Source organism: Cucurbita pepo, chromosome 6, assembly GCF_057944985.1.
Source record: "Cucurbita pepo subsp. pepo isolate OVF chromosome 6, ASM5794498v1, whole genome shotgun sequence".
In the NCBI taxonomy this organism is placed as follows: domain Eukaryota; kingdom Viridiplantae; phylum Streptophyta; class Magnoliopsida; order Cucurbitales; family Cucurbitaceae; genus Cucurbita; species Cucurbita pepo.
Window position 1 is genome coordinate 4,957,436 of NC_141803.1, and position 14,755 is coordinate 4,972,190.

Sequence of the window (14,755 nt, forward strand, 5' to 3'; positions counted from 1 at the left end):
ACTTGGGAGATTCCCATTTGAATTTCATAAATAAATAAATAAATAAATAAATAAACTCGTGTGAGTGAAAATTCTCCACCCTCCATTTTCTTCCTACCCATATTAATAATAATAATAATAATAATAATATTTTTTTTTAGAAATAAAGAAAATTCTAATTTTTTAGTTAAATTATAAATTTTATATTTATTTCCTCTCTAAACTTTCACTACAAACTATTTAATAAGTTGTTAAGAAATCTATTTTTTTTATAATAAAAAAAAAAATCAAAGTTTATTTATTTATTTAAACAATTTTAAGAATAATTTAAAATTTTTTATTTTATTGATATGGGAAATTTATTACTTTGACCATTTAGTACAATGGAGGAATATATTAATTTTATTTTTAAATAGGGAAAAAAACGTACTAATATTATTTTTAAATGAGGAAAATATACTAATAATAATAAATATTATTTTTAAATGAGGAAAATATACTAATAATAATAAATATTATTTTTAAATGAGGAAAATATACTAATAATAATAAATATTATTTTTAAATGAGGAAAATATACTAATAATAATAAATATTATTTTTAAATGAGGAAAATATACTAATAATAATAAATATTATTTTTAAATGAGGAAAATATACTAATAATAATAAATATTATTTTTTTTTGGAGATTTTATAATGAAAATAATTGTCATTTATTGCAAGTTTTTGGACCATTAAAATAATATATAAAGTGTATGTCTAAATAATAAGGAAAATTATTTTTATTGGATTTTAAAATTTTAATTTTTAAAAAAATGTTGTCAAATAAATGGTTGCCAATCAATTTGATTTCAATTAACTTCTTTTATATATATATATATAGAAAATTTCAAATATAAAAAAAAAAAAGAGTGGAATATATTATTCAATCGAAAACAGAAAACGTCACGATCTCTTAAAAAGTTTATCGTAACTATGGAAGATGGAAAATAGAGTGAGTGACGGAGATAGAGATGAAAAAATCAATATCGTCCTTAGCTCAACTTGATTAGTACAATCAGCGTCAGTATAAGCCTAAAACTGATACCGACCAACCAATACCCTTATTTTCTCGAGTATAGATAAATGGATAAAACACTTACTGTCTTACCTTAGATTAAAGATTAAATTCTTCACGTTACATTATATTAAATTTTAAAAATCGTTAACGTTTTGAAGAATTGAGGTACATTAGGTCTACGTAATCATTTTGAAGAAAAAACCGAAATCATTTTATTGCATACGTCGGCCTATATCATTTTAAAAAAAACAAAAGTCATTTGGTTTATATATGTTTTTGTTTGCAAAACGAGAGAACGGTTCTCGAGAACTTGTTAGAATTTTCATCTATATTATTAACACGGGACGAGAACAAATAATTCTTTTGGTTTAAAATATTGAATCAATTATTATATTTTTTATTTCATTCTAGTCCATTTACTTTTAAATATTTAAATTTTTACCTTATATTTTTAATAAATCCTTAAATTAGATAACTTTTTAAATTTAATAACAATAATTTTAATTTTATAAATATGATTTTTTTTTTCTTTCAAAATTTATATAATAAAGGCTAGTGTATATACACGAATTCTATGGACTAAATCCAGCTCTCCACCATCCCTGAGTCTGGTGGCCTAAGTTTGCTACCTGTGGTATATGTGTATCATGTGTGGGCGAGCGTGTCGAAATGAGTGTCTCGGGCGACTTCTTTTGAAATGAGTTTTTTAAAGATAGTACCGAGCAACACGAGAGTGCCGGTATTGTGCCCCAACCCCCGTGTTGGAGATTGCTACTACACCTGCTATCCGGCACGGTATCCGTAAATGACATGACACGAGCACGGGAGAGCCAATACACCTCGATAGAACCCAAATGGATGGATGGTTGGAAAGTCCCGATGAGATGAGTGACACGAAGGCCCATTCTCGATGGCAAGACCGAGCGAGTTGCAATGGCCAACGACACCCCAAGACTCGAGATGGCATCAAGACATATGGGCCATGTCGATGGAGATCAAGATGACAAGAGGAGACGCGATGGTGCATTGAGAGACCTTGACCCAAAGTAGAGGCAAGGTCGAGCTGAATGACTTGGCCTAGTATAGAGGCAAATCAGATGTATCACAGACGATTGAACATGCACGCACATGCGGCGTGTATGGTCGAACAATATATATATATATATATATATATTAACCTTCATTTTTATTTAATTAATAATATCAATAATTTATGTTAAAAATTGGACTAAATCAAATAACTTGAGTCAATAGAAATTGATTCCTTTTATGTTAAATCATTACTTTTATTTTATTATTTCTTTGATTGACAGTTTTTATTTATTACTTTTATTAATTAATATTAAACTTAACATTAAAAATAATTAAAATGAACATATAAATTCCCATCTATATTTTGCATTTATTTAATAAAATAAACATATAAATCTTAATATATTATCCAAATTTAATTATATAATAAACCTATAAACCCTTAAAATATCTCATATCCACTTTTTAACTCTCTCCCCTAATAAAATTATTATATTAGCGTAGATTATAAATATATAAATATATACATATAATATATATATATTATTGTTTTAATTTTAAAAAATATATTTTAATTAATCAAAATATTCATAGTAGCTAATTAATTAATTAATAATAAAATAATAAAATAATTTAAATCTCATAATTCATACGTCACAAAATTCCTATCTAACCTTAAAATATTCCAAATTAGAGATTAAGACAGGAAATATACTCTCGTAAATATCTTTAAAATTAAATTTTTTTTTTTTATGGTTTTAATATTACCAAAAGAAGGTTGTTTTTGACTCTTAATTTTTTTTTTATAAAAAAAGTAAAATATTTTTAAATGAAAGTCGAGATTCGATTAGCTTTAAAATTTCAACATTAAAATTCGAAAAAAATAAAATAAAATAAAAAAATAATTTTTTTAACAATTATATATATACATATATATATATATAGTCTTTTTTTTTATAGTCATAGCCTTTTCAAATATATAAATATTTGTTATTTTTTTCTCCAAATAAATAGTGAAAATATATTAATATAATATGTTTTATGTATAAAAAATATTATTATTATTTAAATACTAAATTAAACATTTATTAAAATTAATGGACTAAATTTGAAAAATTATTATAAATTCTAGAGTGGAATTAAATTTAAATATAAGATCTTTTAACCTGTTAATTTGTTGGAAATGTTGAATTTTTTTATATATAATTTTATGAAAAATTAAATTTTCTTAGAAAAAAAATAATATTTAAAAAATTATTAGAGATAAAATTAAGAAAAATTATTACAAAATTCATTCCTTTCGTTAAAAAAAATACCTATTTATATATTTATATATCTAAATATAAAATTTAATAAATAATGACGAATATTTATAATAATTATATTAATTAAATACTTTTTATTTTGGTATTAATTAATTAAAAAAGTATAACGTTCCAAAAAAGGACTTAATTGAAAATAGTCAACAAATTAAGGATGCACGTATAATTTCCAAAAGAATATGGACCAAATTGGAAAAAACAAGGAAAAAAGGGGCGAATTTGTAATTACAAGAATCTAAGGCGAAAAGTGAGGGTATTTATGTAATTTGGCGTACAGAATCATGGCTTAACGGTACCCACAACGAACCGCCATTCTTGCACCACAGAAATTTCTTCTCGTCTCCAATTCTCTCTATATAAATGCAACCTCCCCGATTTTCACTCTTCATTCAGCCATTTTCAATCCGCCATTTGTTGAACTCACCTTGGCCTTCGCTGATTCTTCATTTTTCTTTTTCTCCTTCGTCGTCCGGTTCTGTTTTCCGATCTGGGTTCTGTAAATTTCGCTTCAAAATCAGCTTCCCAGGTTCGATTTTGAGCAACTGGTTCGTGGATTTGAGTTTCTGAAGGTGAAGGATCGTCGATATCGACGGGGGATTTTCCGGTGGGGGTAAAACCCGGTTCGTCAAGTTGTAGACATCACGGCTATACACGTGGTTTTCCGGTCGTTCGTTCATGTCCGGTCTGTACGACGAAAGGGTTGTATAACTCTTACTAACCCCTCGCCGCACGGTGGACGTGGTGCTCTGCCCTCCGAAGGGGGTAGTCCTTCTGATCTTCTTTTTCTTGCCGGCGGTGGATTCTCTTGCGTAGAGCATTCTTCGAATTAGCTTTTCAACGACTTTGTTTGTTTTTGCGGGCCGATTTTGGTGTTGGGTTTGATTTGAATTAGAAGCGGACGATATGTTGAGGATTAAGCGTGTTCCGACTGTGGTATCTAATTTCCAAAAGGATGAAGCTGAGGAAGTCGCTCCCAGAGCAGGGTGCGGCCGGAACTGCCTCAATGAATGTTGCTATGAAGGTGTTTGTTAAAATGCGTAGCTAGCTAGGATTCGTTTGGTTGCTTCTCTTGTGTTCTTGATTCGTTTTTTTTTTTTTTTGTGGGTCTGAAATGTTTTCGTTCCATGTGGGTATTGGGGCTGTAATGATGATTGTTCGTTTCCCTTTTGTTGTAGGAGCCAAGATTCCCTTGTATGCTTTCAAGAAGCTAAACAAGATCTCAAAAGGCTTGTGCTGCGAGTATGAGAACACTGCACCTCCTTTTGCTTTTCTTGACTCGCTGCTTCTTGGGGAGGTAAGTTTGATGACATGCTCTGGTTATCAATTTTGCTTATCTTTCAATGGCTATAATGGATGTCCCGTTGTTGTAGTGGGAGGACCGGATGCAGCGAGGGCTGTTTCGCTATGATGTCACTGCTTGTGAGACTAAGGTAAGAATTCTACAGTAATTTGTGAAATGACAGTTGATAGGCGAAGTAATCTGGCTATTTGAGATATAGATGTAGTCTCAATGTGAGATCCACGATTGGTTGGGAACGAAGCACTCTTTATAAGGAAGCACTCTTTATAAGGAAGCACTCTTTATAAGGAAGCACTCTTTATAAGGAAGCACTCTTTATAAGGAAGCACTCTTTATAAGGAAGCACTCTTTATAAGGAAGCACTCTTTATAAGGGTGTGGGAACGAAGCACTCTTTAGAACGAAGCACTCTTTAGAACGAAGCACTCTTTAGAACGAAGCACTCTTTAGAACGAAGCACTCTTTAGAACGAAGCACTCTTTAGAACGAAGCACTCTTTATAACGAAGCACTCTTTATAACGAAGCACTCTTTATAACGAAGCACTCTTTATAACGAAGCACTCTTTATAACGAAGCACTCTTTATAACGAAGCACTCTTTATAAGGGTGTGGGAACGAAGCACTCTTTATAAGGGTGTGGGAAGCCCCCGTTTGGGAAAGTCTAGGACAATATCGGCTGGCAGTAGGTCTGAGCTGTTACACTCAATATCTTCGGTAACTTTTGTGTAGGTAATTCCTGGAAAGTATGGTTTCATTGCCCAGCTGAACGAGGGTCGACATCTGAAGAAGAGGCCAACCGAGTTTCGAGTTGATAAGGTTCTCCAGCCTTTTGATGGTAACAAATTCAACTTCACTAAGGTTGGGCAAGAAGAGATCCTCTTTCGGTTTGAAGCAAATGAAAATGGGAATGCACAGCTTATTCCAAATGCCCCTCTTGATGTCGAAAATTCTCCAAACATGGTTGCCATTAATGTGTGTACTTGTTCCTGTTTTAGTGTTTTTAGACCAAATTGTTGTGGATGTTTGTGTTGTGATCATTCTTAATATGTCATCAACAGGTTAGTCCCATTGAATACGGACACGTCCTCTTGATTCCTCGTATTTTCGAGCACTTGCCGCAAAGGATCGATCGAGAAAGCTTCTTGCTTGCTCTTCACATGGCAGCGGAGGCTGGGAATACATACTTCCGACTCGGGTACAACAGCTTGGGCGCATTCGCCACCATCAATCACCTTCATTTTCAGGTATCTATCTACCCTTTAGAAAAAGTGACTTGATGAAGCTAGTCTTTACACAAGAACATGTGAATTAAGAACTAAATAATCAATCAGGCATATTACTTGGCTGTTCCTTTCCCTATTGAGAAAGCTCCGACGAAGAAAACAATCTCGTTGAATGATGAAGTTATCGTCTCTGAGCTACTAAAATATCCCGTTCGAGGGCTCGTGTTCGAGGGCGAAAACACTCTGCAAGCGTTATCGAACGCAGTGTCTGATGCCTGCATATGCCTTCAAGAACACAACATTCCTTACAATGTCTTAATTGCTGATTGTGGGCAACGTATCTTCCTTCTCCCACAGGCAAGCTGATATTATCTGATGCCAACATTAGCTAGCTCTTAGTTTCCTGTTTCCTTGTTAACTCTGACCTTACCTATCATAACTAACAGTGCTATGCTGAGAAACAAGCACTTGGGGAAGTGAGCGCGGAGCTCCTCGACACCCAAGTGAACCCGGCCGTTTGGGAGATAAGCGGACACATGGTGTTGAAGAGGAAGAAGGATTACGACGAGGCGTCGGAGGAAAATGCCTGGAGGCTCCTCGCCGAGGTATCCCTATCAGAAGAGAGGTTTCAAGAAGTGTGTGCTCTAATCTTCGAAGTCCTCGACACAGTTGATGTTGAAGGTAGCCCGAGCGTGGCTAAGGAGCACGGTGATGCTTGTCTAGAGGAAGTTGAAGCTAGAAACAACGCCTCCCGACCACTTCAGGTGACCGGGACGCGGGAATGCTTAGTTTAGCTCTGCAATGACTACAACTGCAAGAGCTTGATGCTTTTAATATAGAACTGTTAAACTTGTATGGTGGAAACTTTTGTTTGTACTAGTAGAAGTGGTGTTGTGAACAATCCTCTTCTTCCTTTTCCTCTCATGCAATCTCAACCTCCAAACCCTCTTCTCTAATAGTGCTTCTTATGCATCCTCGGCTCGTTCGACTTTCGGTGTTTTTTTGTGGGTTCGATCATAGTTGAACGGATTTGTTTTGAAAAATGTTGGATCTTTAGAACTTTTTGAAAGTTGTTCTTGAGCCAATTTCTCGAATCTTTGGTAGATTAGATCATATTTCAGTAATCTCTGATCTTTATATGTTCTTGAAAACTTATTCAGTTCTTCTAGGATCTTTGTTCGGTTCGATCATAGTTGAATAACTTATTTTGCAAATTGTTGGATCTTTAGAACTTTGGAAGTGGTGCCCGAGTTTTTGAAGCTTGCTTAACTATTATGTAGCCTTTGTTAGGATCGATCGTAGTTGAGATTCCACGTCTATCGGTGGAGGGGAACAAACCATTCCTTACGGGGTGTGAAAACCTCTAGGAATAAACCATATGTGGGAATAAAACATTCGTTACAAGAGTATGGAAACATCTCCCTAGTAGATACGTTTTAAAGTATGGAAACCTCACCCTAGTAGGTACGTTTTAAAACCGTGAGGCTGATGGCGATACGTAGTGGACCAGAGCGGATAATTAAACATCCGAGTAATTATAACTAGCACCTCCATGTGCCATCATTAAACAATATAAAGTTGGAAAACCCCATTTTCAATAGAAAAGTTATCGAGAAAAACCTGTATATTATATCGTTGGGAGACATGCTGACGAAGTGTAAAACTCGTGTGCATAAAGGAATCTATCCTGACGTGACAAAAATCGTTGGGAGACACGCTGACGAAATGTAAAACTCGTAGGCTTAAAGGAATCTATCCTGACGTGACAAACATTGTCGATATGGATTGGCTATCCCGACACGCAATCAGCGTTGTTACTATATAGTTGTTGGGAGAGATATCTATACAAATCAACATGTATATACATACATATATATATATATATTTTGCCCAACATGTATTTAGCCAAAAATGAATTTTACAACACAGACACACTCTTGTCTCTCTCGTTCCCTTTCAGCCCCGACTCTCGCGAAACCCACCGACGGTAATCCTTCACGCGGCGGCGGCGGCGGCGCCTCCACATTCGGTGATTGTCGAATTCCGCCGGCACGAGGCGAATCCTGAACGAAGGTCAAAACAATTTTGTGCCCTCGTTCACCTTGTTACTGAAATTTTGTTATTCGGATCGATGGGTCGTTCTCGGATGGTGTCACGTCCGGAAGACGAGGACCCCAATCAGAGGTTTGTGCTTTTCATTCAAGTGTTCTTGCTATGAATTCGAACTAATCTGATTCTAAATTGCTGGAAATTTCAGCAATTGAGAATGCGTTACGTTTTGTTTAATTGCATAAAGCTTTTTTTTATGATTTGTCTGAATGAAATTATAATTTGAAGGGAGTTTTTGGAAACCGAACATGAATTGAAGGGGCTACTCGCTGGCTTCTTTTAATCTAGTCTGCTAAGTTCTTACCTGTCGCAACATATTTATTACTAATCCTTTACTCTCAAAATGACACTTAAACTGCGGTAGGATCCTGAAATGTTAATTTCATTTTCGTACTTCAATTTCTCCTTCACAATCTACTGCTTTTTTATTGTTATTATTATTTTTTTTTGGTGTAGAAGGTCAGTTGGGATGCAAGTATAAATATTGGATGAACCGAAATTCTTATTCTGTCTTTTCTTTTTCTTTTAATCTCTTGTTTGATTGAACGTGAGTGCAGCAGGGTTCTTTTTTTCAGAAGAGTATGTTCTTGGTTAATACTCAATATGATGTTGTCCTTTATTTGGTGCAAAATTCTTGTATGTGGCTCTCATGTTGTACTTCTCTGAATCCAATTTTCAGTAAATCCAAGAGGAAAAGGCCTAGTTCCACAGAGGCTACGAATCAAGCTACAGGTATTCTGCTGTAATATCATTGGAGAGAGAGGGAAATTGGTCCAATCCTTCATATATGATTTAGTGAGGTTGTAGTACCTTATTTCACCAGTAGATGCAATTTTTACACAATCCCCTAAAGTCATGTTGCGCTTTCATTTACGACTTAGTGAAGGTTTTACTCCCTTATTTCACTCATGGATGCACTTTTTATACAATCCTAAAGTCATGGTGCGCTTCCAGTAATGTGTTTTCTGCCGTCTTGCTTTCTTTTTGGTTAATTTCAATAGTTTCTTTTTAGAGCTGTTAGCATAGAAGGTCAAGCAATGGGTGATGAAAAAAGGGCCTTTGTAGTTGGGTTAAGTAATGTAATTTCTGCTGTTTTCTGTTTTTTTTTTTTTTTTTTTTTTTTTTCCCTGGCCATTATTTTACTTCAATTGTTATCTTAGTAGGTCAGGAATCGAGGGATGGAAAAGTAGCCTTATATCATTGTAATTACTGCAATAAGGATTTATCGGGGAGAATTCGCATGAAATGTGTGGCATGCCCAGATTATGACCTTTGTGTGGAGTGCTTTTCTGTTGGAGCCGAGCTTACACCTCATAAAAGTAATCATCCTTATAGGGTTATGGTAAGTACCCTTATTAGTATATGTTATTACATTGGCCCTTTTTATTTAAACCATTGGGCACGGTTACTTGTCTTAGGTGTGTCGTCAATTGAATCTACAATAAGTATTCTATCTCCTTCTACGTGTTCTTTAATAGATATATGTTGTACTGTCCTAGGAGTTAGAAGTCTTTTTCATATAAGTTGATGCTGCTAATAAGGCAATCAACTCAAACTTGCGAATGGGTTGTTACTTATATGTACCATAACCATCTGCTTCTTTACTAATGGACACTAGTATTTATATTAGCTTATACTAACTTAAAGGTTTACTCCAACTGCTACATTAGCCTTGAAAGGATATTTTCCTATCTACTAGATGTGAACGGCTAGTTTCACAAGATTTTTTACCGTTAAACCTTTGCCTCGATTTATTTTATCCGTACTCAAAGGTTGTAGATGTTTACTTTTCAATAAAACCTTGCTAAAATAAGAAGTTGGATGAACGTGTTGAATTAAATATCACGTATTTTGGTAGAGTTCAAGTATTCAATAAAAATACCCTGCTTTCAATGCACAATATAAAATAGATCAAGTTTATTGAAATGGTTCCATTATTGTTGTTAATGAACCGTTTACTTTATTATTTCAAGCGAGAGCTACACTTAGCTACACTTAGATGTTGGTTTTTTGCGTATTGAAAAACTACCTATTCTTTTTTTATTACCTTAATGGCCTTGTAAGAGTTTTCTTTAATTTATATCCATCATTACTGTTGCCTTCAATTAATGGATCTGAGTTGCGTAAAATACTGATTTGTTGTTTACACACATTTACTCATAAGATGGAAAAACTTTTTCTGACAGGATAATTTGTCATTTCCTCTTCTATGTCCAGATTGGCATGCAGATGAAGAGAGCTTACTTTTGGAGGTATGATGATGATTACTTGAGGGTCTTCTACTAGATTCTTTTTGCACTTATGCATATGTAAATCAAGGTTTTAACAAAATATGCACTGATTATAACTTTTCTCTCCATTACAAATATTATTCTAGCTTCATCCTCTTCTTATATTGATTTAGGGCCACACAATAGTCATCCTCTGTTAAGATTATGATCTAGTCATCAATCTGAATACACCTCGAACATTGTAGTCTTTTAGAGCTTACTTGTAATATCGTTTTATTTTATGATCACATAAATTCCAATTACATATACCACTTCATTATTTATCGTTTCTTCAAGTCAAAATGCCTATATATATATATATATATATATATATATATATACACGCGTAAGATGTTTGATAATAAATGCTCAACTCTTTACTTATTAGTGGTCTATACCATCTATAGGAAGTTTCTTGAAATACTCTGATCAAGTTTTCCCATCAGGGATCCTGCTCCCCCCATAATTTTTGAACTCTAGTTATCCTGATCTTGGGCCAAAATCACTGAATATTCAGGGCATTGCTGTGTATGGATTTGGAAACTGGGATGGAGTTGCAGAGCATGTTGGAACAAAGAGCAAGTTGCAGTGTCTCAATCACTATAATGCTATGTATATGAACTCCCCTTGCTTCCCTCTTCCTGTAAGACTGTTGGATCAACTTGCATTTGTTGTTTTGTTCTATACTATACATAATCAATCTTCTGAAACTGAAAATGAGAACAGTATTGTCTACTCTATTTAGGATCTGTCACATGTTAAGGGTAAGAGCAGGGAGGAGCTCCTCGCCATGGCTACAGTCCCTGGTGAGGTCAAGAAAGGTAATGAATTATATCTCTTTCCCACTGTTGGTTAGTACCTAGATGTCAAAGTTAATGAACCTGTGTCTTTAGATAATTACCTTTTTTGAATAACCGTGGACAAAAGCGTGTTTGTTGACTTCATTTGTCAAACAAAAATATGTATTGTTATATTTCCTACTACCACTAACATATTTCTTCTTTGTGATCATCGATATTGCATTTGGACAGTCATCCAATGGACTCTTTCTTTTTCTGAAATTGTAATCTAATGCATGCATATTTGTTGGAAATGCACCCTTTTTCATCTGGTGCAGATTTCAGTCAGTATTATACTTGCGAGAGCTAAAAATGTGAATATTCTAGTACAAAATGTGGAGACTATATTTGTGTATTGTTTACTGCAGAGTTTCCTATGGTAGGGGAGCATAACCTTAATGAAGGGTCTTCATTATCAGCGAGAGTCAAGTATAACCATTTGCATTTTCATTTCTGTTCATGTTCCTCTTTTTTCTTCGTTTAATCCCTCTCTAAATATTCTTATCTGTTATCAGATGTGAAGAATCGAAAAAAGAAGACTCTGCCCATCAAACCTCATCAAGTGGAACTGCAGGTAGCTTAATAAATACTGTTCTTTTCTGCACTCTCGTATATGAATGTGTTCCTAAAAAGGAATATGCTTTCTTTAACATGTTCGATTTCATACTATAATAGATGAAATCGTTTGTAGGTTCAATCAGTGGTAGCACATTTTCAGGTGCAGTAAAGAAGTCGAACAAACCACAGATAAAGGATGAAATCAAACAAGGAGGTTTGTTTTCTGCATTTTGTAAACCATTGCTTCCCTGCTTGAGTTGCTGTGACATTCTCACCATCACATGGAATTTTAAGCCCATGTGACTTCCTTTGTTGCCAAGAACATGAGCATTATATAGCACTTGATATTCTTGTTCATGTAAACCATATTTGAAAGTTTCTCGTAGCTCTAAAAAAGTTACTTATCTTCGGGTTTTCAAGTGACCGCTTTAATTCAATGGAAAATCGGGCATCTACGTTAGTTTTTTTTCCCCCCTTCACTGTTCTTTTTTAATATTTGCAGAATCTGAAGCAGACAGAAGCTTTAGTGAGAAAAAACCTAGGGTGTTAGGTGACAGTGGGCCTTCTGTGGTTGAGTTGAGTGGATATAACTTCAAGCGGAAGGAGTTCGACATTGAATATGACAATGATGCTGAGCATTTACTAGCAGATATGGAATTCAAGGACACTGACTCTGCAGCTGACCATGAACTTAAACTGAGGATTTTGCGCATATACTCAAAGAGGTGCGACAAAACCGATTTAGTATTATCTTAGATGGTGTGGTTATGTTGCTGCTCAGAATTTTATTATTTTGTTATTAAGGGGATAGGAAGTTCGAAATTCTCGGGTTTAAGCCTCCATTTTGAATACTTGATTGCCTCTATACTGATCAGCAGGTGGGTCATAAGCAGGAGGAGAATCTTGATACTCCAATTATTATTAGTATTACTTCTTAAACTACTTTAGCATTATCATTACTATCTTGAGAGTGATTATTTTGTTAATCTGAAGCAATTGTTATCCAAAGCATTAATATTGTTCTTCTAATTAGTTTATGCTACTGTATGCAGATATTTTGGCAATCTTTGTTTAATTGATTATTAATAATCTAGATTCATATGCATTTGGACATCTTGGCAGGCTTGATGAAAGGAAACGCAGGAAGGAATTCATACTGGACAGAGATCTACTCTACTCCGACCCATTTGAAAAACATTTGTCTCCTGAAGAGAGGGCAATATGTCAGCCCTACAAGGTCTTCATGCGGTTCCACTCCAAGGAAGACCATGAAGAGCTTCTTAAGAATCTCATTGAAGAACATCGCATTGTGAAGAGAATACAAGAACTCCAGGTTTAGTTATTGACTTTGCCTTTTAAATTATGCGGCGGCTGCTTGGTGCTATCAATTGACTGGTAATTCTATCTGGAAAGAGAAATAATCAGGCTAGGATACAATTGAAAATACATGTGCATGCAAATATTTGTATAGATTTGGAGTCCCTGACCTTTGTTTTTTCCACATGCCCTTGCATTTTCATTCGTTTGTTCAATGGGAACTTGGTTTTTTGCTCTCAAAATGAAATCAAGTAAGAATAAGTTGTTATCTGGGTGCTGCTGCATACTCATTTTACGTTGAGGCTCATGGCATTTTAAGCCACCGTAGGGAGAAAAAAACTTGGGCGGTTGGATAGGAGAACGAAACATTCTTTATAATGGTGTGGAAACCTCTCCCTAACCAACACATTTAAAAACCTCGAGGGAACTCCAAAAGGGAAAGTCCAAAGAGGACAATATCTGCTAGCTGTGGGTTTGAGCTACTATAAATGGTATCAAAGTTAGACACTAGGCGATGTAACAGTGAGGAGCTTGAGCCCCAGAGGGAGGTGGACACGAGGTGGTGTGCCAGCAAGGACGCTGGGCCCCAAAGCGAGGTCGATTGGGGGGTCTCACATTGATTAGAGAAGGAAACGAGTGCTAGCGAGGACGCTGGGCCCTGAAGGGGGTGGATTGTGAGATCCCACATTGGTTGAGGAGGAGAACGAAACATTTTTTATAAGGGTGTAGAAACCTCTCCCTAGCAGACGCTTTTTAGAAACTTGAGGGGGACCCCAAAACGGAAAGCCCAAAGAGGACAATATCTACTAGCGGGGTTGATATGATCAAAATTTCTTATTTCAGACTACTTTGCATGATCATCATATTGCAGGAAATCTCTCTATTGTATGATTTAACTAATTTAATATACATCTTGTAAGTATAGGAAGCTCGAGCTGCTGGATGCCGAACAATTGTCGAATCAAATAGATTTCTTGATCAGAAAAGGAAAGAAACCAGAGACAGCAGCAAGAGAGTAAAGGAAAATAGTCGAGCTGTTCCAAGTGATGTATCAAATCATCTCAAAGGAGAACATGATGACAATCCCAGGGGCAGTGTAAAAGAATCTCCAAGATCGCAAGGCAGCGGCAAGGAACCATCTCCAGCAACAACGTGGATTTCGAGCTCGATTCACGATTGGGACATCTCGGGATTCGCAGGCGCTGATTTACTATCTGAAATGGTGAGAACATTTTCTCCTGTCTTCCATATTTCTCTGGTTGGACATTGGTTCTCTCCTTGCTGTGATAAACCGTTCGTCGATGTTATGTTTAATCGTTTTTCGATGTCTTCGTGTAGGAGAGGCGACTTTGCTGTGAGATACGAATATTACCAGCTCATTATCTGAAAATGGTGGATATCATATCAGTTGAGATGCTAAAAGGCAGTGTTACAAAGAAATCTGATGTCCATGGTCTGTTCAAGGTGGATCCAAGTAAGGTAGATAGAGTTTATGAGATGGTTGTGAAAAAGGGAATTGCTCAAGCATGACTTAGAGAAAAGCCGAGATTGAACCACCGACCTTTGGAATGGTAATTGGTGATTTATCCACTTTGTTATGTTCATATTAGCAACTTGATGGTTCGATTCTCGCTCGAAAACCTAATTGATATAAGATTAACTACTCGTATATTGTATCGAGTAAGAAATTTTTTATGATTTTCGTTATCGAAAATAATTGGTATTTCAAAATTGGAAACTATA

General features: G+C 35.1%; 2 protein-coding genes across 3 annotated transcripts; both read left to right on the top strand.

The window, feature by feature from the left end:
- The first annotated feature begins 3,715 nt into the window (after positions 1-3,715).
- On the top strand, positions 3,716-6,820 carry LOC111796491 (GDP-L-galactose phosphorylase 1). Its single transcript, XM_023679129.2, has 7 exons — positions 3,716-4,417; positions 4,572-4,690; positions 4,767-4,826; positions 5,426-5,668; positions 5,755-5,940; positions 6,028-6,276; positions 6,366-6,820. Exons 1-7 carry the CDS (start codon positions 4,300-4,302, stop codon positions 6,711-6,713), a joined length of 1,323 nt encoding a protein of 440 aa, XP_023534897.2. The 5' UTR covers positions 3,716-4,299; the 3' UTR covers positions 6,714-6,820.
- Positions 6,821-7,814: 994 nt separating this feature from the next.
- On the top strand, positions 7,815-14,755 carry ADA2A (ADA2 2A). Of its 2 annotated transcripts, none has more exons than XM_023680464.2 (13): positions 7,815-8,103; positions 8,708-8,760; positions 9,189-9,370; positions 10,215-10,280; positions 10,816-10,941; positions 11,044-11,119; positions 11,506-11,566; positions 11,653-11,711; positions 11,829-11,909; positions 12,198-12,420; positions 12,818-13,028; positions 13,938-14,234; positions 14,351-14,755. In XM_023680464.2, the coding sequence occupies exons 1-13, from the start codon at positions 8,051-8,053 to the stop codon at positions 14,540-14,542; spliced, it is 1,680 nt and encodes a 559-aa protein (XP_023536232.1). In that variant the 5' UTR covers positions 7,815-8,050; the 3' UTR covers positions 14,543-14,755. The 2 variants fall into 2 exon arrangements, with proteins under 2 accessions (XP_023536232.1, XP_023536233.1); XM_023680465.2 differs by having other exon boundaries at positions 9,192-9,370.